Source organism: Panthera pardus, unplaced genomic scaffold, assembly GCF_024362965.1.
Source record: "Panthera pardus isolate Hobbes unplaced genomic scaffold, ASM2436296v1 HiC_scaffold_8, whole genome shotgun sequence".
Taxonomy (NCBI): Eukaryota; Metazoa; Chordata; class Mammalia; order Carnivora; family Felidae; genus Panthera; species Panthera pardus.
In genome coordinates, this window is record NW_026527013.1 from 16,972,873 (window position 1) to 16,999,724 (window position 26,852).

Consider the following 26,852-nt stretch of genomic DNA (forward strand, 5'->3'; position numbering starts at 1 on the left):
AATCCCAAACAGGCCCCACACTGACAGTGCAGAGCTTATGCAGGGTTCAAACTATGAGATCACGACCTGAGCCAAAATCAAGAGTCGCTCACTCAACTGTCTGAGCCGCCTGGGTGCCCCTGTGCTTATGGTCTTTTAAAAACTTACTCTGAAATGACCTATTCTATTAGTCACTTAAATGTTTTAATAGTAAAAAAAAAAAAAAAAAAAAGGGAAAACCCATGTGTGCCTTAAGCCATCAAGGAGTAGGATGGAATATATGTAATATGTGAACACACAGACACCTATATACACACACACGCAATACAAGGGTATACATATGCATACACACTTATATACACATACACGAATACACGTTCCACATATACACACATGTATGTACACACACATGCCTATATATGTTATATGTATATATAGATATACTACATCTACACGTATATGAATACAAGCCCAGTAACTCAAAGGTAAAAAGTGTACCTCTTAAATGTCAAAATAACAACGTGAAGATATAGGGTAACGGCAAGCCCAGGGGCTCTCCAGCCTGAGGGTACTCCCTGAAGCTCAGCGGAGCCTAGTGGGGACCTACCCGCCGTTGAGGGTGGGTGTCAGGCCGAAGAGTGTGCAGAGCCCCACAGACATGAGCAGCGAGCTGAGCACTGTGACCACGGCAGCCAGAGCCAGCCCCCACTTGGACTTGACCATGTCGATCTTGCCTGGAGGGCAGAGAGGGCACATCAGGGCTGCATCTCTCCCAGAACCTGACTCACAGGGCCCTTCTGTGCAGAGCTCCTAGGAGTAGAGTGTGCCCTGACAGCTGAGGAAGGGACGCCCCCTGGTTTAACCTAAGAAAAGGATGACCATGTATACTTCATACTTCCCAGTCTCAGAGGAAGAGTGTGTCTTTTGGGAACCCTAACCCAGGAAAGATCTTTTCCTGAGAAGCCAGAAAAGCCATGGACCCACCCGAGCCCCTGAGACTCTGCTGGGGGATGAAGCCCTGGGCGTGTCTGACATCTCTCCCCAAGCCACCTCCAGAGGCAGGGAAGCAGGCGGTCTGGAATGCCCGTTTAGCTTGGAGGAAGCCCCTAGCCTCTGTGCTCTGGACCTACGCGTAGAGAAGTAGATGTAAGCAAACAAGATGATGTAGGTGGTCACAAGCGGGATGAGTTCCGCGATGCCAATCTCCTCCTTGAAGTGCACGTGGACCAGGCTCTCCGCCCGAAGGGTGCAGTTGGGGCTAGGGTGCAGGAGCATCAGACGGGCCCGCAGGCTGCCCAGGAACCTGGTCATGGAGCAGGTGGGATAGATGGACCGGCCCTCTTGGGCCAGGGGCAAAGGCAATCCCTGAAAGGAAGGCCCATCAGGGCTTCCTTCCTCCCCATGTTGGAGGGGGCTTTTCTGTGGTGTCTGAACTTCCTTGCAGTCTCTAAGGGGTCTTGGAAGAATTCTAAAGTTGTCTCAGGAGCCCCCCACCCCACCCTGCCCTGCTCCTTCCTCAATGTCCCTTTCCCAACCTATCAATGCCAAACGCCCACCAGGACAGCCAACCGGAGGCATCTCAAGCACTCTCTCCCTTGCTAGGGAGCTGCCTACAGCACTTTGCTGGGAAGGCCTGAGGCCACATGAGGCTCAGTAGTCTCCAGCTGGGGACCCCTGCCACAGGCTCAAGAAAGCCCAGTGGAGGCATCAAGACACTAAATTTGCCAGCCCTGCCTTAGTCCCTATTCTTAACCAGGAGTCAGGTCACCCCGCTCAAATGTGAAAAGACAGCATCCCTCGATCTAAGAGAGAGAAACATTTCAACGGGAGGCCTGAAAACCCTAAGTTCCCAGGGGGGCATTCTGGACACCCTAGACCAGAACAGGGACTAGTCAAAGCTTCATACCATTCCCAGCCAGGAGCCCCGAGCCGACAGCCTTACTTGGCATGGTAGCGCTGGAAGACCAGGGTAATGGTGTAGGAGACCATCCTCTTCCTGGTGTAGAGGCTCACCCCGCTGTACTTCCCAGGAACACCAAACAGCAAGTCTGCAGATGGAAACCAGGAGGTACTGACAGAAAAAGGCAGCTGCCGTAGAGCCGCCAAGGACCCCTCCCACACCCTAAAAAACATAGGGTAACCCCTGATCTGTCAGAGCACCCATCAAAAAGGACATAGTGACCAACAGGCACCCTTGCGGGCCCCTAGGGAATCTGCCCTGGGGTACCTTTGAGCGTGGCTGAGGTCTGTAGGGTTTTGGGCTCATGCTGGTGGATGGTCCCGATGATGTCAGGATCAGCATGGAAGCGTTCCCGGTCATTCTGCCAAAAGTTCCCAGGGGATAGCAGCAGGCACCCATGCTCAGGAAGTAAGTTCCGGAGCTTCCTGAGGCCAGGCAGTAGGTCGGTCACCTGCAGGCATACCTCCTCCAGGCCCCTGGTCCCGGAACTGTGCAGGACATAGGACAAGGCATCTGTCATGTCTGCGAGCACAGGGCAGGCCCACTGCACTTACAGAGGGACCCTCTGTCATCAGGTTCCCAGATGCCTGGTATCTCTAAGAGCCTAAGGATTAGGGCAGCAGGAGAAAGTTCTTTTAGGTGGCCAACAACCAAACCATGTCGTTGACTGACCTCCAAAGTACATTTGGGGCCCAAGCCTCTCTAAGTAAGTTCTGGGAACATGCACAACCTCCCACCGATGAAGACACCTCAGCCAATTCAGTGGGCAAAGAGGCAAGGGTGAAAATTAGGGGCTTCATTTCATTCACCAGAATGCATGTCAAAGCCCTCAGCTAACTAAAACCCAGCGGAGCGGGTGAAGCAGCCTGTGAAGCCAGCACAGGCTGGGGAGTGCCACCCGGGCTGGGGCTTCAGAAGCGATCCCCAGGGGAAGTGTGCTTCTCCTCAGCTCGGCTACCACCACCACATCCACATCTCATAACTGCTGGGCAATAAGCCATCTGAGGCGCGAGGCAGGCAGTTCCCCGTCAGCTCATCACAGGGTCAGCCCCGTGGACACCTACTCTGTCTGAGACCTGCGGATGAAACTATGTGTGCCATCCGTGTAGGTCGAGGGGTAGTGGGGCCACAATGTGAAAGTGGCTCACCCGCCATTCTCACTTGTGCAATTTCTGCAGCACTGGCTGGCGCAGTGGAATCACACCGAGGACCGTACGCCCTCCACCTTCAGTAGGGAACAGATTCAGGGAGGCTGGGGGCACTGACAGGGATACCTGTCTCTCAGCACGTGGTTCCGGATCTCTTCCACCAGCTGGAATGCCCGGGACAGAGGTGAACGAAACACATCTACTGCCAGGAGGTTCTTGTGCCAGGGAGACACTGAAGACTTCACAAATATCTGCTGGATATAGGCCACCGGGGCACCCACGTACTGCAGAAGAAATAGGGCAGGGGTGAAAATGTCAGCTCGGCACATGAGGGAGAAACGGGCCCACACTCAATAAGGATTTACTGAGCATCTACTATGGGTAAAGCACTGTGGGGCCCAAAGGATGGGCCTTCAAAAGTGAAGACATCTCCAAGGGGTTCTTTGCAATTTATGAACCACATTCCTACACACTTCCCCATAGATCAGGGGTCGGCAGACTATGGCTACAGGCTAAGTCAAGCCCAGCGCCTGCTTTTCTAAATCAAGTTTTCCTGGAACACAACCAGGCCCACTCCATTCCGTCCTGTCCACGACTGCTTTCCCACAATAATGGCAGAGGTGAGTGTTCACAACAGAGACCGTGTAACCCACAAAGCCTCATTCATTCATCATCTAGCCCTCTATGGAAAACGTCTGCCGACCTCACAGTAGACCATCAGCTCCCAGGAGGGTGCAGACTGTCTTACTGATCCTGCCATCTGCAGGTCAGCGGTTTTTAAAGACCGAAAGACCCAACTTTAAATCCCAGCTCTCCAAGTGTATGGCCCTGGAAACATTTTTGACTTCTCTGGATTTCAGTTTCCTCACTGTGAAAGGGGGGTGACTGACATTCACCCTGCAGCATCAAGATGCACACACATCTCACACCACACAGACACACGTGTGTATACAAATAGCACGTGCAGAGACAGGTATTAATGGAAATGTTAGCAATAGACAGTGTGGCACATCATTTCATCAACCCCCCACAATAGTCCTCTGAGACGCAAGGTGACTAGCTGGGGCTTCATAACTCCCGCAGGGTGCTGCAAGGTCTCAAACCCATGTCTCCTCAATGGACATCACACACTTTTTCACTAGAACCTGCCATCTGCCCTGAAAGAGCTAACAACAAGCACCTAAGTAACCAAAGTGTTCAGACACGTCTCAGGCAAGCCAGGAACTCCCAGTGATGGAGTGGTCATGGAGCACCCCCATAATGAGGTACTGGATTAGCCGTGGCAGGATTACAGCCAAGGGAGAAGGTGAGTGGAGCCACGAGGTGGGCAAGGACTGGCAGGAGAGGGACAGTGAGGGCCTCAGGGGTGCCAGGGACACCGAGAGCACAGACGGTCTAGATAGCACTAAGGAGTCCTGTCAGGTAGTAACACAAATCACAGCTAAAATGAGGGGTGGCTATGATGATGCCTGACTGAGCTGCCTGGATTCTAACCAGTTGCCAAAGAAAAGCCCCTGAGTGTCTCTGAGACGGTGACCAGATGAACACAGTGCTCTGGAAGGCTGCCCTGGAGTTACACTGTCATCCAACTGGAGGCAGGGAACACCGTCCACGGCCGTGACGTACTGTGGTGCCGGCTGGAGGGAGCTGAGAGGGCGATCCCCACACCTGTGCCGCCATCAGGGACTCCACAGGGTGGGGGAGTAGATGAAAGGCCACTTAGCCCCTCGATGATGCCTGACTACAGGTTATCGCACAGGCGAAGGTCAGGATGCTGAACACGAATGGCAAGTTAAGGTCTCCTGGGCCCCTGGACACAAAGGAACAACTCAAGGCAACCACCTACGCCTTTGTGAAGTTTACACTTATGAAGCCATGTCTTACAAAGGCTCTGGGGACAGAAGGCTGCACCTGCTTTGTCATTTGCACGGGACTCAGGCTGCTAGAAGCTGGAGCTCGCTGCCGCAGGCGCTGACCTGAATAGCAGCTCATCGACTCAAGTCCTCACACAGGCCTGAATGGGGAGGAGCTGTCTGGAGACGAACAGCTCTACGAGGAGAGCCATCCCCAGGGCAATCATCCTCAAGCCCTGTGAAGGACACAGCGTATCATCCAGGGACAGCATGACACCAGGAAGCCTCCAGACCTGGGTTTGTTCCCACCGGGCACAAGGCTGTGACTGCACATACCACCTCTTCTGCCTTCCACTTCCACCTCCACCCTCAGGCCCACTGAGCCTGTGCAACTGAGCCCTTCGTTTCTGGGTGCAAAACTCCTTCTAGCTCCTGGGCCCTCCACTTCTTCTCCAGCCTCCTTCCCACCCAGGCACCTTCTCCCCAGCCAGGACCATTCGGACCACCATTTCAATGAAGTACTAACGAACATCTCAGAAACTAGAGCCCTCTCCCTGGGCTCTAGGGATGGCTCTAGGAGTTCTAGGAGCACACTGCTTCCCAAATATTTTTAAGTTTCTGCCTGGAAGTGTACATATTACTACTACCATCATCAGTTTTAGGGGAGAGGATCCAGGCTTTCATCAGATTTTCACAGGAACATGTAACTCCTTCACCCCAGACCTCTCTCTCCTTTGTCCTTCCACCAGCGCTGGGTAAATCCACAGCTCCTCTGTTTGCACGCCTCAGGCGGCCAGCCTCAACAAACAAGAACCATGGACCAGTGATTCTTACTGCACATCCCTGCTTCCCGGCCTTGGCCTCCTTCTGCTGGCAGCCTCTTGATACACCCGGACTTCCAAATGAACTTCTCAAGCAGCTATTCCAAGTTTTTCCAACTCTTCCAAGATCTTGAGTCCCCTCATTTATCACGATCGTAGCAAACTCGTCACCCAACATATGTGCCCGCGACCCCCTCTTATGGGCATCAAAATTCTCTTACAGTGGTTTATTCAATAGGCATGCGCCTGACTCTTGTCATTCACTACCTCAGTTTGGGATCCCCAGTAGCAGACCCTAAGCTGGGTGGCTTATTCGGAAGGTACAGAAAATACAGGAAGGGGAGTAAAGGCAGGAACAAGGGAGGGAAAGCAGCCAACAAAGGGTGTTACTGGACAAGTGACCTCTGTCAGTAATGGGGTTTAGCTGAGTCATCCCATCTGAAAGATCAGAGAGCTGAGGTATTACATACCAACCCCTGCAGCTACTGCTCGAGTGCTGCTCCCGGGGCATGAATCCTCCAGCACCTCAGGCCTTCACCAGAGATGCTCTGATGTATGAGATGCAGAAACTGGTGGCTGGAAAGCAGGCAGGCAGGCACTAAAATAAAAGGGTAGCCGGGATGTGGGCAGGGCCCACCACTCACTGCACTAGGCCCGATCATAATCACTACTGGACATTCAAGGGAGAAACAGACATGGAAACAGACACAACACGTGGTATCCAAAGTGAGCGATGGAGGAAGCACAAGGGCCAGTGGATCCAGATGCCTGTGGGCAAAGAGGGAGGACTCCTCACTAGATGGAGGCTGGGGCAGGTAGTCTTCTAACTAACACGGCTCCAGTAACCCCCACCTCCTGATGCTCCTGCCCACAGGCAATCCCCCTGGAGAGAGGGCTACACCCAGCGACCTGCTTCTGGCAAACAGACTACAACAAAAGTAATGACATGTCACTTCTGAGACTTGGTTACACAAGACTATGATTCTTGAGGACGTTATGCTGGGTGAAATTAGCCAGTCAGTACTGTACAATTCTACTTATATGAGGTACCTAAAGTCGTGAAATTTATACAGACAGAAAGAATGGCAGGTGGCAGGGGTATTAATGGGTACAAAGTTTCTGTTTTACAAGATGAAAAGTTATAGAGATGGATGGTTGCACAACATGAATGTATTTAATACCAGTGCACTATACACTTAAAAAGGGTTTAGATGATAAATTTTATGTTGTATTTTGCCACACACAAAAATAAAAATTGGAAGGATAAAAGGACTATGATTCTTCCTCTGCCCCCCTCTTTTGGAACCACCACTCTGATGAAGTCAGCCATATGTCAGCTGCTCTGGAAGGTCCACAAAACAAGGAATTAAAGGGGCCCTCGGCCAACACCCGGTGAGGAATGAAGACCCTCAGCTCAACAGCCTGCAAGGAGCCCGTTGCCAGGTGGGTGCTGAGAGAGCCTGAAAGTCAGGTGTCCCCACACCGGGCTTGGAGAAGAGTACAGCCTTGGCTGCCACCTTGAGTTCAGCCTTGGGAGACCGGGAGCTATGGGACCCAGATAAGAAAACCAAGGCCCAGAGAGACAACAGGATATGTCCAAGGACACAGCTGACAGACAGTCCAGCCAGGATTAAAGCCAGGGCTGCCCAATTCTCAATCCTGTTGTTTCTCAACAGCCAGCATGCCTGGGTGGTTGGGAACCATGAGAGTTCCTGCAGGAAACAGATGGGAAGGCCCAACATGAGCAGTGTAGGAGGGGAGCTGAGGTCCTAGGGATCCCTGGGGTCTCTGGCCACCAGCACTGACAGTATGAGGCCCCTGATCAGGGCTCCTTGGAATTCCTGTGTCCAGGCTCAGCCAGCCACCACAAACATTGCAATGCTGCCCCTGGTAGCCTAACCAGCTCTGCGGCCTGCCAGGTAGGGCTTAGTGTGAAGTTCAGGTTTCATGATGACCTGGTCTGGGAGAGCCAGGCCAGTGCAAGGGACCTCAGGCTTGTTTTGTTTAAAACACAGTCCTTCCTTTACATGCAGACAGAGCAAACTCCAGGGAGTTTACCTTCACACTGACACACCCAGAAGCTCTTTTCAGAACATGACAGAGGACTCCTGTTAACTCAGCTCTTCTGGAAAACATGGCTGCTGGTCTGTCCCCCAGCCCTGGGCAGGTAAGTGGGTGGGTGTGGTGGGAATGGCGGTCTCAGGGGACCCACCTGGGTTCAACTTCCAGTGCCAGCCCTGGCTGTGCACCTTGGACGATGGTGTCCACATTCTCTAAGCCCCAGTCTCTTACTAGGGAACAGGGATGGAGTCCCAGACCTCACCTCATCACTGAGAAGACCAAACAAAACAACACACATAACCATCTGGCAAAGTGGCCAAAAACAGGTCACTTATATGTAGTCACATTATCATGGCTTAAAACTATTATAATTGGATTTGGCATCTCCTGAGGATCTATCTCTCCATCCCTTGCACACCCCGACCCTTTCCCTAAGCATGGTCACCTCTGTCTCTAAGTTTCTCCAAGTTCAATACAACTGATCTTCTTACCGCCACTTTCCTCAAGCTGATGCTTCTCGGGGACTGGCTTCCCACTGCCCAATTAAAGTTGAAACCCCACAACTTGGGGTTCAACTTGGTCCCACCTTATCAACTATCATGCTCCAAGAAAAATGCCTCACTTTATACTCTTGGTCTGCTAAATAAGCCGTGCTGTTTCTCTATTCAACAAGAAGCCTTTCTTGAGCATCTACTATGTTAAAATGTTGGACTATATACGTTTGAATGGAAAATGATCTCTAGTGGGTGGAAACAGAGCACAGAGGGGAGGCAGGTCACGAATCTGCAAGAGAGCTGCGGAAGGCTTTCTGGAGACCGTGGCATCTGAGCTCAGGCTAAAGGATAAGGAGTGCAGGCCTGGTGCGCCCCAAAGGGCAGTCCAAGCATGTGAACTTTGGTCACCCTCCAGAACTTTGGCCAGATCTGAGCAATGACGATGACAACAGTGATAGCCACAAACATGTGTCAAGTGCAAGTGATGGGCCAGGCACTGCACTAAGCCTTTGCATGCCTTCATGTAATCCTCTGACAATGTCTAACGTAGGTATGATTATCACCCCCATTTTCTGAATGCAGAAACGAGGGAAAAAAAGGTATTAAGTAACTTGCCCAAGGTCACACGCGTGTGCAAAATGGAAAGTCTCTACCATTTCTACTTTGCTCTTCCCTTCCTTTGGTAGAAACATCCCTCTTTCAGAAAGAAGTGTCCCTCTGAACCCAACAAAGCTACTGGTTAGTGATTCCAACAGAGGATGGGCCTAAGAGCACCAGGACCTGGCAGGGTGGATCAGAGTCCCCTCTGCAGGACACACAAAAGCAAAAATGCACACTGCAGCTGTCATCACACTATGGGGCCACTACAGCTAAAGGGGAGAAAGACGACTGTACAGAAAGCCACCTCCAGCATATGGAAAGACTTACAATTCAATAAAAAGAAATCCAAACAACTTCATTCAAAATGGGCAACACCTAAAAACATCAAAGAAAGATATGCAAATACAATAAACATGACATTAGTCATCTGGGAAACGCAAATTAAAACCACAGGGAGATTACTCTATACATCCATTAGAAAGCTTTTTAAAAATTTTGTGCCAAGAGTTTTATGGCCTGAAGACTGAACTTTAATGTTTGGGAATGTAAAAAATAACTTAAGAGGCTGACGGCTGTGGAAAGAATGGCATTTCTCCTCCGCGGTCTTCCCCAAACCCATACCCCAGTCTAATCTAGAAAAAAACAGACAAATCCCACTGGAGGAGCACTCTACAAAATACCTGGCCGCCACTCCAAACTGTCAAGGTCATCAAAGATAAGGGACGTCTGCAAAATTGTTGTAGCCAAGGGAGGCCACAGGGAAAGTAACCACTAAATTTAATGTGGTACCCTAAATGGAATCTTGGGACAGAAAAAGGACATTAGGTAAAAACTAAGAAAATTTGGTTTCCTTAGTTTTCCTTAGTGACAGTTTCTCAGAATTTCTTCGTTTTTGATAACCTTGACAATTTTAAGGAGTAGTGGTCAGGTACTGTATAAAAAGTCCCTCAACTGGGATTCATCCAACTTCCCATAATTAGGCTGGGGTTATGGGTTTCTGGGAGAAAGACCAGAGGTAGAGTGCCTCACCTGTCACACATCAAGGGTATGTACTATCAGCCTGATCTATCACTGCTGACACTGACCCTAACCTCCTTGCTGGGGAGGTAACTGTCTGGTTCTCCACTGTAAAGTGATTCTTTGCTCCCTCTCTCCATATAGTATTCTTTGGAAGGAAGTCACTACGCACAGTCCACGCTTAAGGAAGAGAAGTTATATTCTAATCCCTTGAGGGAGAGTATTTACAAAAATTATTTAGAATTTTTGCCTGGATTTATCTATTTTCCCCCATTTACTTAATCACATGAACTCAAGATATTTTATACTCTGGGTTATAATCCAATACTACTTTATTTTATTGCAAAATATCTTTTGTTTTCCAGCACTGGCCATTGGGAACTCTTTCAGTTGGCTCCTGTGACCCTTTGACATATATTTATTTTGAACTGACATCTTTGTCTTCTCTTTCTAACCAGACAGATCTCCCCAGAAGCTGTGAGGCTCTACGTGTCCCCTAGATCATCCTGCTGGGTACACTGCAGAATGTAAACATATGCTGAATACAGGAATGAATGGAGGAATGAAGGATGTTCTGGTTCCTTAGTGGGCAGCAGGTGCTTGCATTGTTGTGCCCAGTGCCCGAGCCTCCTGATTTTCCTTTGGAAATGGTCCTCTCTTGTTCTAAGCCTAGTGATGGTGACAACTAGCTGATGAAGCCAGTCAACAAAGCACCACCTTCATCACAGGATTTGGGTTGGGGACAGGCAAGCTACCTCACTTAGATACAACCTGGCACCTTCTCGTCCTGCACTGGATTAGATATTGCAAGAACATAAGGCTCAAGCTGCTGGAGCTTTTAAGCAGATCAAGAGTGGAGCCAAAAGAGCTGAGAGGTGAACTCCTTTTGAGGCCCAAACCATAGTGTTCTTGAGTTCTAGGACTCTAAAAATTCCTTTTGATTACACTGGTTTGAGCTGAGTTTTCTCTTCCTTATAACTAAATCAGTCCTTACTGCTCCTATATTGCTGGCCTGAATTTTTATCATGGATGGTCAGTGGAGGTAAGAGAACTGACCCCTGACCTGCAAGACACTAGGTGACTGCACTGAGGCCTGGGTCCTTCTCAATCCTTCAAGGGGTGGGGGCTCCAAAGAGAGAGAAAACAGCCAATCTTCTGACTGCTGAGCCCTGAAGTTATTTGTACACCTACTTACTATCATCAGCCCAGACCAATGAAGGGCATTAAGGGAGTTTAAAGAGCTCACAAACAAGTCACCTCCCCAACAGCCGTACCATTAAATACCTACCATGTATTATCAGGCCAACCGAACTCTTCTAGTCATGAAACATCCACAAACACAGACTCCCCTGTTGTGACCACATACCATCAGTTCCATAATGTGGTACAACTGCTTCAAGAGATTAATGAAGGTAAAAGGTCTGAACCAAGAAGGTCCCATAGTGAGCCAATGGTCAAGCTGGTACATGAAGTTACAGAACCAGTTTCCGCCAGCACCACACCATGCTCCCTCTGACCTTCATGGACAGAGTCCCATTAAGCCAGATTAATATATGGCTTAACACACACCTATCTTACCAGCTATGTCTCTATTTCAGCAACAGTAGGGGCAAGTTTACAACAAGTTACCTGACTGCTATATTACCTATAAAGGACAGAGAGGAATGTATCATCACTGTCAGAGACAGGGTGGAAAAGGAAGAGCTCTGTTCCCCAGGCTTTGGTTTTCCTCCTCAAAAATACACTCAGTCCAGCACAAATCCATGGGACCAAAGCACAATGTATGAAGGAAGGACACTTCATCTACTACCTGGCAGGTAAAAGCTTTCGAAATGGGCTAATCGAGCTTGTAAGATTTCCAAATAACGAGTCCAGCGTCACAGCGGGTTAAGTCCTCTACCTGAGACCCTCAGCTAGAGCAACCGTTACGTCCTCGGCTACATCAGTGCTCAGCTCAGAGGCAATCAACTGAGAATACTATGGCCCAGAACAATCAGGGACCTGGGGTCAGGAGTCCTGGAGTTCTGATCCAGTGCTGACCCCATCTATAACTAGGTAACTGAGGCACTTCATCACCCTGGGCCCCCTTTCCTAACTATAAAAGAGATTTAAAAAACCCAAAACACAAAAACTCAACACTTTTTACCAAACTTCATTGTGAGGAGAAAATCAGACGTGACATCTGAAAACATGAGGTGCACACTGATATAGGAGACCCTGATCACAGATCATTCTCTAAGGATGCTCCATGGCTCTCGTGACCACTTGGGACAAGGAGGAGATGGCCTGCTTGCCAGAGCACTGCTTGGGCCCGGGCATGGTATGTGAACAGTCCAGGTAGGACTCTAGACCCATCTGGCCATAGCTACAACCACCACAGATCCCACCTGGCTGTTGAGGACAGTCACATTTTTGTGTCACTTGGCATTTCCTTTCAAAAAAGGTTATTCATTAACTGTGTAATGAAATATTTGTGGTGTCTTTGTAAAAGCTGTTCAAGTACATGTACCCACCAATCCGAAGCTGGCCACCCTCACTCTCACTCCCAGAACCCCTGCCTTGGCCAATTTCCACCCAACCCTCGGGGCTCTCCCCAGACACACACTGAGCACCTACCCACTCTGGCCGCTCACTGGGCTCCCCTGGTTTGTGGTCAGAGGCCACAGGTGGGGGCGAGTAGTCCTTCACAGGAGTGGTGAACTCCACCGGTCCTGTCCCTGGCAGGGGCAGTTTCAGCAGTGGGCAGCTGGGACGAACAAGAAGGAGAGAAGGGTTAGGACATGGCAGGAGCACAATCTGCGCCGAAATGAGTGACACAGGGGCCAGCACAGCCGCACTGCATTCTCCCTGCTGGGACTGTATGTGTGTGCACAATATCGGAGTCATAAAACTTTGGAACTAGAAAGACACTCAGAAGACACCCAGATCAGAATATCAGAATTTTTCAAGCTCAGAGCACCTGGTGGCTCAGCCAGTTAAGTGTCCGACTCTTGGTTTCAGCTCAGGTCATGATCTTATGGTTTGTGAGATCGAGCCACATGTTGGGCTCAGAGCTGACAGGATGGAGCCTGCTTGGGATTCATTCATTTATTCATTCATTCATTCATTCTCTCTCTCCTCTCTCTGCCCCTCCCCACGTGCACACATGTGCCCATTCTCTCTCTCAAACTTAAAAAAAAAAAAAAGAACTTTTCCAAAAAAAAACAGGATGCGTGGATGGCTCAGTTAGGCATCCAACTTCGGCTCAGGTCATGATCTTACAGTTCATGGGTTTGAGCACCATGCTGGGCTCTGTGCTGACAGCTTGGAGCCTGCTTCGGATTCTGTGTCTCCCTCTCTCTCTGCCCCTCCCCTGCCCGCAACTGTCTCTCTCTCTCTCTCAAAAATAAACATTAAAAAAAAAAAACTTTCAAGCTTATTTTTAGCCACAGAAAGCTTACAAGGAAGTCCAATTGATAAAACAGACTGGATGAATATTTTTAGAGACATAATAAAGATGCTAAAAAAAAAAAAAAACCTTGTCAAATTAAAAGACAACAATAAGAAACTGGGGGGGGGGGGAGGGGGATGTATAAAAATCCAGAAGGAGGGGCGCCTGGGTGGCTCAGTCGGTTAGGCGTCTGACTTCAGCTCAGGTCATGATCTACCAGTTTGTGAGTTTGAGCCCCGTGTCAGGCTCTGTGCTGACAGCTCAGAGCCTGAAGCCTGCTTCGGATTCTGTGTCTCCTTCTCTCTCTGACCCTCCCCCACTCACACTCTGTCTCTCTCTCAAGAATAAACAAACATTAAATAAATAAATAAATAAATAAATAAAAATAAAAATAAAAATCCAGAAGGATCCTGATGTACATTGCTGGGCAACTGCTCCAATTTAAAAAGACCACAAAAATTGTATATAACACACTGAGGGTGTATTTTACACTAGATTTTACACTAGACCCACCACTCACACAGGAAAAGCCCTGGCCTTACAACAAAAAGCTGGCAAACCCATGTACATTTTCATTTTGTGCCATGTCTCACTTTTTAACAAAATTTTTGTTTTTAATTTACAACTTTGATACAATACATGTACAAACCTTAACTATCTGGTGCAATGAACTTTTACATAGGCACACACCTGGGTAACCGCTGCCTAGATCAAGCTATAGAACATTTCCAGGACCTCAGAAGGCAGCTTTGTGCCCTTGCCCAGTGAAGAGCACCCCAAACTACTATCAGAACTTCCATCACCATAAACTCGTTTTGCCTTTGTAATGACTTATACATAAAATCACCCATGCTACGGGTGTTCTCTTTTGTGACTGGCTGCTTTCACCTAAATTTTATCTGCTAGATTCATCCATACATATCAGATCATTCTTTCCCGTAGGTATGTGCTATTCCGCTGAATTATACACTACCCTGCATTTATCCATTCCACTGTCGAGGAACCTGCAGCTGTTTCCAGTTTCAGTTATGAAGAATAGAGTTATTACGGTCATTTTCATAGATGGCTTTTGGTGGCCATCAGCACTCATTTCTGTTGGGTGTGTTCCCAGAAGGAAGTGTTATTTTATAGTGTATGTGTTTGGCTTTGTAGAGAATACCAATTCTCCAAAGTAGTTGTACAAACGTATGTTCCCACCAGCAGTGTGACAAGAGTTCCAACTGCTCCAAATCCTTGCCACCTCTTGACACTGTCAGGCCAATTAAATGTAACCACGTGGAAGAGGACGTAGTGGTATCTCCCTGCGGTTTCAATGTGCAGCAATGTGGAAAATTCTTTCATGTGTTTGCTGGCCATTCAGACATAACCTCTTGTGAAGTCCCTCTTCTGTTTAATTGGGTTGGCTGTCTTTTCCTCATTGATTTTTAGTTCTTTATATATTCTAGACAGGAGTACTGAGTCGTCCTCACAGCTACACATTCCCCTCGTAGTACGACTATCACAGCATCCCATTAGATTTGGTATTTCGTGGGGCGCCTGGGTGGCTCAGTCGGTTAAGTGTCCGACTTCAACTCAGGTCACGATTTCGCGGTCTGTGAGTTCGAGCCCCGCGTCGGGCTCTGGGCTGACGGCTCGGAGCCTGGAGCCTGCTTCCGATTCTGTGTCTCCCTCTCTCTCTGACCCTCCCCCCGTTCATGCTCTGTCTCTCTCTGTCTCAAAAATAAATAAACGTTAACAATAAAAATAAAAAAAAAAAAGATTTGGTATTTTGTGTCTTTGTTTTTGTCCTCACCTCAAGGTATTTTCTGAATTTCCCTTCTGACTTCTTGACTCATTGGTTGTTTTAGAATATCCTGTTTAACTTTCACCTACTTGTGAATTTTCCAGTTTTCCTTCTAGTATGTTTAGTTTCATTCCCTTGCGATTGGAAAAGATATTCTATCTGATTTCAGTCTTCTTTAATTCATCAAGACTTGTCTGTGGCCTAACGGATGGTCTATCCTGGAGACTGCTCCGCGAGCACTTGAGAACATGTCTTCTGCTGTTGCTGGGTGTTCTCTGCATGTCTGTTAGGTCTGGCTGGTTGACACTGTTGCTCAAGTCCTCCGTTTCCTTATCTTGCTGTCTCTTCTTGTATCTAGTACTGACAGCACAGAACTGAAATATCCAACTATAACTGGATTTCTCAATTTCTCATTTCAATTCTGTCCGTTTTTGCTTCATTTATTTTGTAGCCTTGTTATTAGGTGTGTGAATGTTTATAACTGTGATGCACTCTTGCTGTACTAAAGCATTTATCAATATGTAATGTCCTTTATTTTGTTACCTTTTAGATGTTGTCTGACAATCATAGAGCCACTCTAGGTCTCTCTCTGTTACTGTTTGGCATGGAATATATTTTTCCATCCTTACTTTCAACTTCTTTGTGTTCTTATATCTCAAGTGTACTATGTATCTGAAATGTCTTGTTGACAGTATATAGATTCGTTGTAAATTTAATCTGCCAATGTCTCTCTTATTTTTTTAAAATTTTTTATGTTTATTTACTTTTGAGAGAAAGAGAGACAGAGCATGAACGGGGAAGGGGCAGAGAGAGAGGGAGACACAGAATCCGAAGCAGGCTCCAGGCTGAGCTGTCAGCACAAAGCCCAATGCAGGGCTCGAACCCACAAACCGTGAGATCATGACCTGAGCCGAAGTCGGACGCTTAACCAACTGAGCCACCGAGGTGCCTCTCTCTTATTTTGTTTTTTTAAAGTTACTCATTTTTTTTTTTAACATTTATTTTTGAGACAGAGACAGACAGAGCATGAACGGGGGAGGGGCAGAGAGAGAGGGAGACACAGAATCCGAAGCAGGCTCCGGGCTCTGAGCCATCAGCCCAGAGCCCGATGCGGGGCTCGAACTCACGGACCGTGAGATCATGACCTGGGCTGAAGTCAGACGCTTAACGGATTGAGCCACCCAGGCGCCCCTCTTATTTTTTTTAATGTTTATTTTTTGAAAGACGGCGCATGTACAAGCGTGCCAGTGGGGGAGGGGCAGAGAGAGAGAAGGAGCGGAATCCCAAAGAGGCTCTGCAGACAGCACTGTCAGCACAGAACCCAGTGCGAGGCTCGATCGCACCAACCGTAAGTTCATGACCTGAGCTGAAATCAAGAGCCAGACACTTAACCAAACCACCCAAGCAACCCCAATGTCTCTCTTAATAGAAGAGTTAAATCCACTCCCATTTTATGTGATTACTAACAAGGAAGGGTTTACTTGTGCCATTTTATGTCTTGTATGACTTTTGTTCCTCAATTCCTCCAATTGCTGCCCTTTTTTGTATTTGGCTAATTTTTTTATGTGCCACTTTGACTCCCTTCTTTCATTTTCTGTATTTTCAAGTTACTGTTTGGTTACCATAGGGATTACAATTATTATTTACAACTTACAACAACCCAGATTGAATAGCGTTGTTAAAGAGGGGTTCTGCAGATGTGAGCAGGCAGGAGAAAGATCAGTGACCTTGAAAATAAGACAGCTGAAATTATCCAGTCTGAGAAGCTTAGTTTCCATAGTGTCTAAACACTTTGCTATATATCTGTTTCTTCCCTTCTATATTGTTATTGCCACAGATTACGATTTATACATTGTATGCCCATCACTACAGATCTAAAATTACTATTCAGTGCCCCTGCCTTTTAAATCATAAAAGACAGATGTTACAAACCAAACCAAAAATATTAAAGTCTGGTTATATTTACTAGTGTTACTTTTATTTATGGTTTCAAATTATTGTCTAGTATCCCTTCACTTCAGCCTGAAGGACTTGCTTTAGTGTTTCCTGTAGTGCAGGCCCGCTCAGCTTTTGTTTATATGGATATCTCTATTTCTCCTTCATTACTGAAGTCTAGTTTTGTAGAATATAGGATACTTGATTTTTTTCATTCAAAATTTACAACGTTTTCTCATTGCCTTCTGGCCTCCATGGTTTCTGAGGAGAAATCAGCTGTCAATCACATGGAGACTCCCTTGTACATGAACACTTGCTCCTCTCTCGATGCTTCCAAAAGCCAAGGTTCAGCTGTTTGGAGACAGGCGTCAAAGGCTGTTTCTGGAGATTCAGCTAAGGTTCTGCTTTGGAAAGCCCTGCACAACACAGACTAACCTCTGGGCTCTGAATGTGGAGAGGAGTCTCGGGGCCCAGAGCTAAGAATGATGGAGCTTTAGCTTCACTACAAGATGAAAGCAGGCAGTACACTCTACATCTACATTCACTTTCCATACCACAGCTGCCCAAAACACACTGACTGAACCAAAGGCAGCCTGCTTCTCAAACTGTGAATTAAAAAATATCTGTGAATTCCAGGAGTCTAAACATGGCAGCAGGAAGAAAAAGAAGGGCAGCACACTCCAGAGCATCCAGCTTTCTCAGGATGAAGTCTACAGGCCTTGAAGTTCTTCAAAAGGCTCCCAGCCATTCCCCAACCTTGCCTCGGAGTCACACAACTGCTCTCTTGCTTCTGAGGCTCTGCCCCTGCTGGAACACACTTGCCTATTCTTCTCCTAGATAACTCACCTTGGCGGCCTCACTTGCAGTACCACTTGCTGTAGGAAATCTTTCCCCAAATCTGGGTTGGGGCCCCTCCTTCTGTGAGCTACCAAAGGACCCTATACTCACCCCAACATGGTTCTTACCGTTGGCAACGGACCTGCCTGTCTGTCTCTATACTAGTCATGGTTCCTCTCACTGAGCACCTACTATGTGTCAGGCACCGATCCAAGTGCCTTCCATCTATCTGCTCATTTAAGCCTCAGCACAACCCAGTGTGACATGCAGAAGCTATATCCTCACCAGAAGGTGACAAAACCAGGATGTCAGCACAGGCATCAGAGTCTGTGCTCTTACCATCACACTCTAATACTGTGTATTGCATTTCTGTCTTGTTAAAAAACTGAAACATCCACACATTCCTTTTAACATAGGCAAAAGAAAAACACGCAAGAAAAAGAGTCTACAAAATTGCAAAATGCAAGGGAATAATCATCATCCACAGCTACCAAATTCTAGCCAAAAGGAAAACTTGGAAGAAAACTGTCAGGCAATTTTCAAAAGTAAAAACACTCACTTTTCCAAGGTTGGAAAACAGACATTTAAAGAAAGACATTTAAAGAAAGAAACTGTCTGGAGATTTCTACAACCACCCCCATGTTGCTTCCGCAAAACTCGTTTCTAAGACCAGATTATATCTTGGCTTGGCCTGATCTTACAGGGGCAAAGGAAATGAACCAGGTCTCCAAAACCTCCCCTGATTTTCCTGTCTCAGCTCCACCCATCCAGCTGCTCAGGCCAAGCACTTTGATCTTGATCCTCTTTTTCTCATATTCCACATCTGGTCTTCAGACAATCCTGAAGGCTCCACCTTCAAAATATATCCAGACACCACCACATCTCACCACCTCCAGACCTTCAGCTTAGACTAAGCAACAATCAACTCTCACCTAGAACAATGAATGCACTAGCCCAGCTAGACTCTCCGCTTCTACCCCTGAAATCACTTATCTCTTAATCAAATATGGAACTAAAATCTCCAATCTCCCCCCCACCCAGCCCACACACCACCTGCTACCACGCCTGTATGGCCTGCTCCCCACATCTGGCCGCCCAACACATCCCCAGAGGCTGCTGCCCTCCCCTTCTCCCTTCTAGTCTTACTTCTGGGCATGCTGGCTCAACTTCCAACTGTTAGCATCTGCATCTCTCTCGCTTGAGAATGTTCTGTTGCCGCTGGAGGCCTCTCTGCCTAAGCGGTGGGAACTGATGCTGGCTGGAGGCAGCCCTCAACCAGTGGCTGATGTTGTGTAGATCAGGGGTTGGGAAACTACAGCCCCTGGCCTGTTTCTGTGTGACCTGTGAGCTAAGAATGGTTTTTACACATTTACAGGGTTACTAAAAAAACAAAACAAAACTACGTGACAGAGACCGTATGTGGCCTTACCAACTGGCCCTGTAGGGAAAGAGTCTGCTGACCCTGGCACAGTCTGGCTCCCCCACACCCAGGTGACGAGCTCTGAGGTGGACGTCCTGCACCATTTCTCAGCGTTCCCCAGTGAGATTACACAGCTTCCTGTGGTGGTAAGTTGCTGGATGATGCTCCTTCCTATTTCACTTTTCCACCTTCCTACCAGTGCTCACTTCATTTTACACATTAGCTACATGTATGTACTCAAATCCTTGTCTCAGGGGAGCCCAAAACGAAATGCTCCCCTTGCTCTCCCCAAGGCCAGCCAAATTCCTGCTTGTCCTTCAGGGCAACACAGCCTTTGTATTCCTCCCATCCCAGGCAGGTAGGCACATGTCTTCTGTTCTCCATGGCACCCTGCAAACACTGATCCTAGAGACTTCTCATCTGCATGATTAATATAAGAAATGTACAGGGAGGGTCCATGCCATTTTAATTTCTGCATCCCCAATATCAGTCACATAAAAGATGTTCAGGAAATGTTCAGGATTATTTATCTACCAGATGTTCCACGCTCGAGGCTGGCTTCATAACCCATATGGCTGCACAGGACCCCGCGCTCAGAAGGTCTCAGCGCTTGGGGTTTAATGCTCTGCAGTAGCTCTATGGAAATTCTTATTTATTTACTTACTTACTTATTTATTTTATTCTCAAGTTAGTTAACATACAGTGTAGTCTTGGCTTCAGGAGTAGAATCCAGTGATTCATCTCTTACACGTAAGACCCAGTGTTCATCCCAACAAGTGCCCTCCTTAATGCCCATCACCCATTTTCCCCACCCACCATGCCCATCAACCCTCACTTTGTTCTCTGTATTTAAGAGTCTCTTATGGTTTGCCTTCCTCTGTTTTTATCTTATTTTTCCTTACCTTCCCCTATGATCCTGTTAAATTTCTCAAATTCCACATATGAGTAAAATCATGTGATATCTGTCTTTCTCTTATTTCGCTTAGCATACTACCCTCTAGTTCCATCCACGTTGTTGCAAATGGCAAGATTTCATTCTTTTTCATCTCTGAGTAGTATTCCATTATATATACATAATTTGGCTATTGTTGATAGTGCTGCTATAAACATTGGGGTGCATGTGCCCTTTCAAATCAGCATTTTTGTATCCTTCAGATAAATTCCTAGTAGTGCAATTGCTGGGTCACAGGGTAATTCTATTTTTAATTTTTCGAGAAATCTCCTGTTTTCCAGAGTTGTTCATTTTAGCCACTCTGACCAGTATGAGGTGGTATCTCATTGTGGTTTTGATTTTTATTTCCCTGATGATGAGCGATGTTGAACATCTTTTCATGTGTTTGTTTGCCATCTGGATGTCTTCATCGGTATGGAAATTCTTAATAAATTTATCTTTAAACTTGCTTTTGAAGTGAAGTCCATCACAGCACAGCATGTGCTGAGGGTATGGACTGTAGGCTCACCCATGGTCCCTCCTCCCTGGGACAGGTTCTTGACCACCAGCTCCTCTGCCCTCTCACATCCCAGGACCTGGCCCTGCCCTTCTTGTCCATATATCCCTTTTGTTGCCACCCTGGCAGGGGCCTGAATATAAAAACAAGGGGGCTTGGGGTCAGATGTACACATCCCGTTGTGTCTTGGGGCAGGGTGAGGCGATGGCCATCCCCTGGGCCAGGGTGGGCTTTTGGATGGGGAGGAGGGACCTTTCAACCACTCCCATGCAAGTATATTTAGGACCTTTAATGGTCCTTTCCCCTGCTTCTTGACCAAGCTGCCGTGCGCTGTCCTGTTGCCCTGCATCCCACAATTACACGGATGCTACTGGCTCTAGTCTCAACTCTTCCTCACTCCCAGTCATCTAGGATGGAGGTTCAGGAGATGCCGAAGACAGATGGAAACATCAGCCTCAGAAATGACACTCAGAGATGTTGCATAAGGCACTTATCTGGAGGCATCAGGGTGGGAGATGTTTTCTCTCTTCCCCTCTCAGGGGAGAACAGTACAGGGCTAGAGGTGGGGTAGCAAAAGACTAGAAGGCGGTATTTCTGAGACCTCCTGCCCTTTCCTGCTTGAGGAAATTTGGGGTGGTAAAGGAGTCTTTGATCTCCCACAGGCATTTCAGAACTTTTCCAGAGCTTGTTTGTGAGGCCAGGAGTTAACCTCTGCTGGGGGGAGGCTCTGGCTCTGGCATGCTGAACAGGTCAGCATCCTGGAGCAGCTGCAGGAGCTGGTCCCTTGGGCTCTCAAGTGCAGGCTTCAGGGCAGAGACGAGGGGTGCTCTGGGACTCATTCTCAGCTACCCAGCTGGCTCTCCAAAGCATAACTGCACATAAGGCTTCAGTTACTTAGATTTCTTTCTTGATCACAAAGAGAATATAAACGTGTCTACAGTGACCACATGGGCGTAGAAAGAAGGAACCTTTAATACAGGCCCCTGTATGCACACTTCCCAAGGACTCATGGTGATCTGGGGAAACTTGAGATGTGGGGAGATGGGGGGAGAGGTGGACAGAGACCATGCAACAGATGTGCAGCCCCAGCTCAAAGGTACTGCATTCTGCCAGAGAAAATGGACGAGGAAAGGGGCCAAGCCTGCTCTGGAATACCCACATAGTTTGCAAGATTACCGTCCTTCATGAGGTTTAGAATGGCCTCACTATGATTTAACTTGCTCTCCAAATGAAAATCACCATCTCTAGCCATGAGCAGCAGGCTGTAGGATCAACAAGTGACCCAATGACCCTCACGTTGACCTCTGCTCTGCACACAGGCAGTCCGCTAGCCTGGCGCTCGAGCACTCTCTCTTCACCCAACAGTGCACCCACCACATCCCAGGGCGCAATGGGAGCAACGGCGCCCTCTGCCTTGCTGGGCTGCTGCTGGGCCACACCCTCAGGTCCTGATGGCCTAACCTCTAGGAAATGTGAAGACACCTCTTGCCAGTGTCTACATGCTGCAAGTTTCATCAGATTTTCCTGGAGGAAAAAGCATTCACTGTTCCCAGGGTGGTCCAGTGCTGAAGAATGGGGTCTACAGCTCAGGTGGCTGCCAGATCTGAACAAGGACATCAAGTGCAGGGGCCCTTTGAGTTCAAGCTGCACAAGGGTCTCATTCCAGGAACAATACAAGATGAGCAACTAAACAGAATCTAGGTATCTAATGAAATTACTAAATGCTATTACTCACACTCTGTTTTCTGCAGGCAACCCGAGACTCTGAACAGAAGCAGGAACCTGCTCTGCAGAGGGAAGGTTCCCGGGTCAGAAGAGGACACGGAGGCTTGTGCCCTGAGTCCACAACATCTCATCTCCTGCCCCAAAAGACCCACAACCCGTGGATTCTCTGATACAAACTTTATCATTTTTGGAGGCTAACAGACTTCATCTAGCCTTGGAAAATGTTTCCTAAGCCAATCAGATTTTAAGAAAAGTTGTTAAAAAACTCTTTTGCGATAACTTGACAAAGATGTTGGTTTGAGAAAGTAAGTACACAGCACTAAGAATGGGATAGTACAAGGCTGATTTTTCTCTTCAAAGAAAAACTTTGGACTGCAAAGACATGAGGAAACTGTGGTGCCGTCAGAGGGCGGGACCAGAGGAGGTAGCAGGTTCTTGGAGGGGCTTGCCGGGATACTCCCTTCCCTGCCCATTTGCTGAACGAGCTGACTGTTGACCTTAAATGATGAAGACGAAGACACCACTTACTCTTCCTGCAGGGTTCAGCTCAGAGGCTCTCCTCCAAAGAAGCCTCCCTGACATTGTCTCCCTTTGCCCCAAGGCCAGGTCACATCTGCTGGGCACAATATCCAATGTCTTGGACCCACAACTGTGCACTTCTGAGAGGAATGATGTGTGCATCATTGGTCTGGCATAGTGCTTGGCATTTATTATGGCCATCTTTTGTTTTTTTAAGGCATCTTTATTGAGAAAACCCAACTTTGTGCTCTCTCCCCAACTTCTGTTATATAGGGCTACTGCCTCAAAAAGACTGTTCTCTGTCTAGGCAGATCCTGCCAGGCCCTAATCCTGGCCCACTGCAACTGAGACCATCTCTCTCAGGCTTCTTGTTCAGAGAGCAAACATCTTGCAATGAAAGCTATCAGCACCAAATAGTATTCTTCAAAACGTTCATATCACGTTTTGATATGATATCAAACGTGATATCAAACTTCACGGGTGAAGTAGAGAAAGCACAGGGCTTTCCACAGGGACCTGCCAGTCATAATATTTACCACTTACCAGCTCTCCACACTAGTTTAATCACCCTTAAAAAAAAATCTAGGACACAACCACCCCCTCCAAGGATGTCAGGCACCAAATGGAACAGTGTGTGTGTGAAAGGAAAAGCATCAAAGGACCTACAAAGCCGGAGGTCAACGAAGATCAGTCTTCCTTTCCTTCCCATCAGCCTAGTCCTACCCTGAGCCTCACCACCCACCTCTTCCTCTAGACTGATGTTCAGCCAGAAGCACCTGTGAAATATAAGGCAGGCTTGGCTGCATCTGGGCTGTACTGGTTGTTAAATATTGTTTTCATCACATCTGCCTCTTCCCCAACTTTCCATCCTATTCTAATTCACCATGAGTCAAGAGGGAGTTCTCCAAACTTGACATGTCAGCTGTCTCCTAAGGTTTTCATACCAGAGGCCCTCATATCATAAATCCAAGGACTGTCTGTTTCTGAAACATTTGTGTAATACCAAATTATTCATTCAAAGGTAAGGCCCAACTGCACCCAAGCAGCTGCTACACATATCCTACATTCCCTGTCCAGGAAGCTGCCTGGTCTCAGCTGGCTACACCCAATACCCAGAAGATGAACAGCAAAGAGGAAACATACTTTCCGTTTCCCGTAGCCAGAGCTGTGTTTGTGGAAGGGGAATCACAACTACCACCTCCTCAACTCAAACTGCTCACCGAGCAGACAAGTTTAATCCAATGTACTCATCCATCAAGTATTTCTTACCATGTTCCCATGTGCTGAGGCATGTGTAAAGAGGCCATCGAGGAGCTGAGAACTTAGTGGAGGAGAAGCTAAGTTCTACCACCCTCAACAGAAGGCAACATCAGTGATAATAACCATGAGTGTCCCCACACACTGCTGCTCCAAGAATCAGAATAAAAGAGAAAACTCTTTTCACTGAAAGGTGATAGAACTTCAGAGAAATTTTCAAGAAAGACACAGTCTAGTGGTTCTCAGCACATGGTCCCCAGGCCTGGGAACTTGTTAGAGATGTAAATTCTTGGGCTCATCCCAGACCTGATGAATGGAAATTCTAGGGTGGTGCTCAGCAATCTGTGTTTAGCATGCCGTCCAGGTGATTCTGTTGCTAGCTCAGGTTTAAGAGCCATGGATTTATCACATAGGCCAAGCCTGGGAAAGTATGATTTTGAAGGAGAGAGACGATTTTTGAAAAGTATGATCTTGAAAGAGATTCTGAAAGAAATAATTAACCTAGAGGAAAAAACAAGAGCTATGTTCTACTAATTTATCTCCTATAGGATGTAGGAGTATCCTCTACAACACAATCTAACAAAATTTAAACATCAGTATAAATACACATCCCCAGCGAGGACAGTCAGGGTGAGAGAGTGTCATAGTGCTGGCACCAGAATCCCTAGGCCTAGATTTAAATCCCAGCGTCCCTGCTTATTAACTGTGCACACCATCCAAGTCTTCAATCCTCGACCTCACTTTGGTTAAATGGAAATATAACTGGACCGCTTCCCAAGGTTATTATGAAGCACCCAGCAGGAAATTCTCAATGAAAGATGCTCATCTTTCTTAGTCCTAATTAGAAAAGAGCTTGGGATCATTAACAAACTGAACAGTGAGCTCAGTCCTGAGCCACCCTCCTTCCAGCACAGCAATGACTACATCTAACAAATGTCAGATGTACAATGAATATGGAAACCAGAATTCTTTCCAGAGGCAAGGATCATACAGTTGGCTCTTTTCATGGCTGTCAGTGTTTTGGACCCAAAAAGGCCATCAGATATCTTCTTACACCGAGCCTATCCTTTTATAAGCCACAGCCTTCAGCTTCTGTGAGGCCCCGTGATAGAAAGACAGATGTGGATGGAAGGCAGCTACCACAACAGTCCTTGGTGACCACAGCTGGCCCTGAGAATCAGCAAGAGATCAGAAAGAGGCTCCTCGTGGCCACAAGAAAATGACTGGAGAGCACAGAACCAAGTCTCTGGGTGAGCCTGAACAAGGGTGTCCAAGAAATTGTTCAAATGGACTTGGTTTTGCAACACACTCAAATGCTCCTGCTCTCAACCAGGTACCAAAATGTACCAAAATGAAACTGTCACTGTTGAGAAGGAAAATTAAAAAATCATGCCTTTCAATCATCTTGTGGTTTCTTAAAAGCATTTAAACATTATTCTGAAATAATTTTGAACAAATCTGGAGAATCCCTACGTCAGGGCCAGACTGGACTGTTTCAGTCTAGTGGCTAAATACCCCAGGACTAGAGCTCTCCACCCAGCAGCTTCAACCAGCCGCCAGTCAGTGTATAAAAAGTATACACAGTCCAAGGGCTACCGAGCAGTCAGAATTAGGAAACCTACTGTCCCAACACACTGGCCCAACATATCCAGGACAACTCAGAAACATACCAGCAGGCTAAGATGCAGAGCCCCGTGAAGAGGATGATAGGGATGGGGTAGGATGCACAGAGCAGCCCATGGTTGTAGAAGGCCTGAGATATCTTCTCACGCAGCCTTTCAGTCAGGGTCATCCTCAGCTGAAGTCACCTTGTTGCCATCCCGGAAAGTGACCATGGATCAGCCTGGTGCACGCTGGACAGCACTGACAATGGACACCATCTGCAGATACCTGGCAAGGGAGAAAAGTCAACATTAACAGCTAGTACTGGTTCTGCACACTAGGGCTGCTGGGGGAGGCAGCTGTGACGTGGGTGGAGACATGTTTCAGGATGCCCACATGCAAAATCTGGAGACATCAATCCCAACACACACGTGCACGCGCGCACACACACACACACACCCACCCCCCCACCCACCCCTGGTCAGCTCTTAGTGACTGTGGGCAGTTTCTAAGTCAGTCTAACTAAAGAGGCCAAAAGACTGCCCCTCTAGTTCTGATAACAAACTCTCAACCCTCTTCCATAGAAGGAATTTCTAAAAGACCACTCCCCAGGGGCTCCTGGGTGGGTGGCTCAGTCAAGTTGAGTGTCTGACTCTTGATTTCGGCTAAGGTCATGATCCCAGGGTTGTGGGATCAAGCCCCTGAGTTAAGTGTAGAGCCCATTTGGGATTCTCTCTCCCTCTACCCCTCCCCTGTTCACATGCGCACACACGCATGTGTGCCCCCTCTCTCTTGAAAAAAAAAAAAAAAAAGACCACTCCCCAGACAGGGCATTGTTCTCACAGGGGGCACAAGAAAGCACAGCTGAGTAACAGATATCACCTTTAGCTGCCCTCTGACAGAGGGGTGTTCTGGACACCCTCCCCACCTTTCTCTAGGCACAGGCAGATCGACAGAAATCCT

General features: G+C 47.6%; 1 protein-coding gene across 3 annotated transcripts in view; it reads right to left on the reverse strand.

Annotated features, from left to right (window-relative positions):
- SCAP (SREBF chaperone) overlaps window positions 1-26,852 on the reverse strand; it is a 73,277-nt gene that overhangs the window by 10,502 nt on the left and 35,923 nt on the right. For all 3 annotated transcript variants that reach the window (XM_053898181.1, XM_053898182.1, XM_019416631.2), the window contains exons 2-8: window positions 25,958-26,177; window positions 12,550-12,679; window positions 3,214-3,371; window positions 2,207-2,427; window positions 1,922-2,027; window positions 1,110-1,282; window positions 587-713 (exon numbers count right to left, since the gene is read on the reverse strand). In XM_053898181.1, the coding sequence (XP_053754156.1) occupies window positions 587-713; window positions 1,110-1,282; window positions 1,922-2,027; window positions 2,207-2,427; window positions 3,214-3,371; window positions 12,550-12,679; window positions 25,958-26,079 (1,037 nt within the window). In that variant the 5' untranslated portion in view covers window positions 26,080-26,177. The remainder of the gene's footprint in view (window positions 1-586; window positions 714-1,109; window positions 1,283-1,921; window positions 2,028-2,206; window positions 2,428-3,213; window positions 3,372-12,549; window positions 12,680-25,957; window positions 26,178-26,852) is intronic.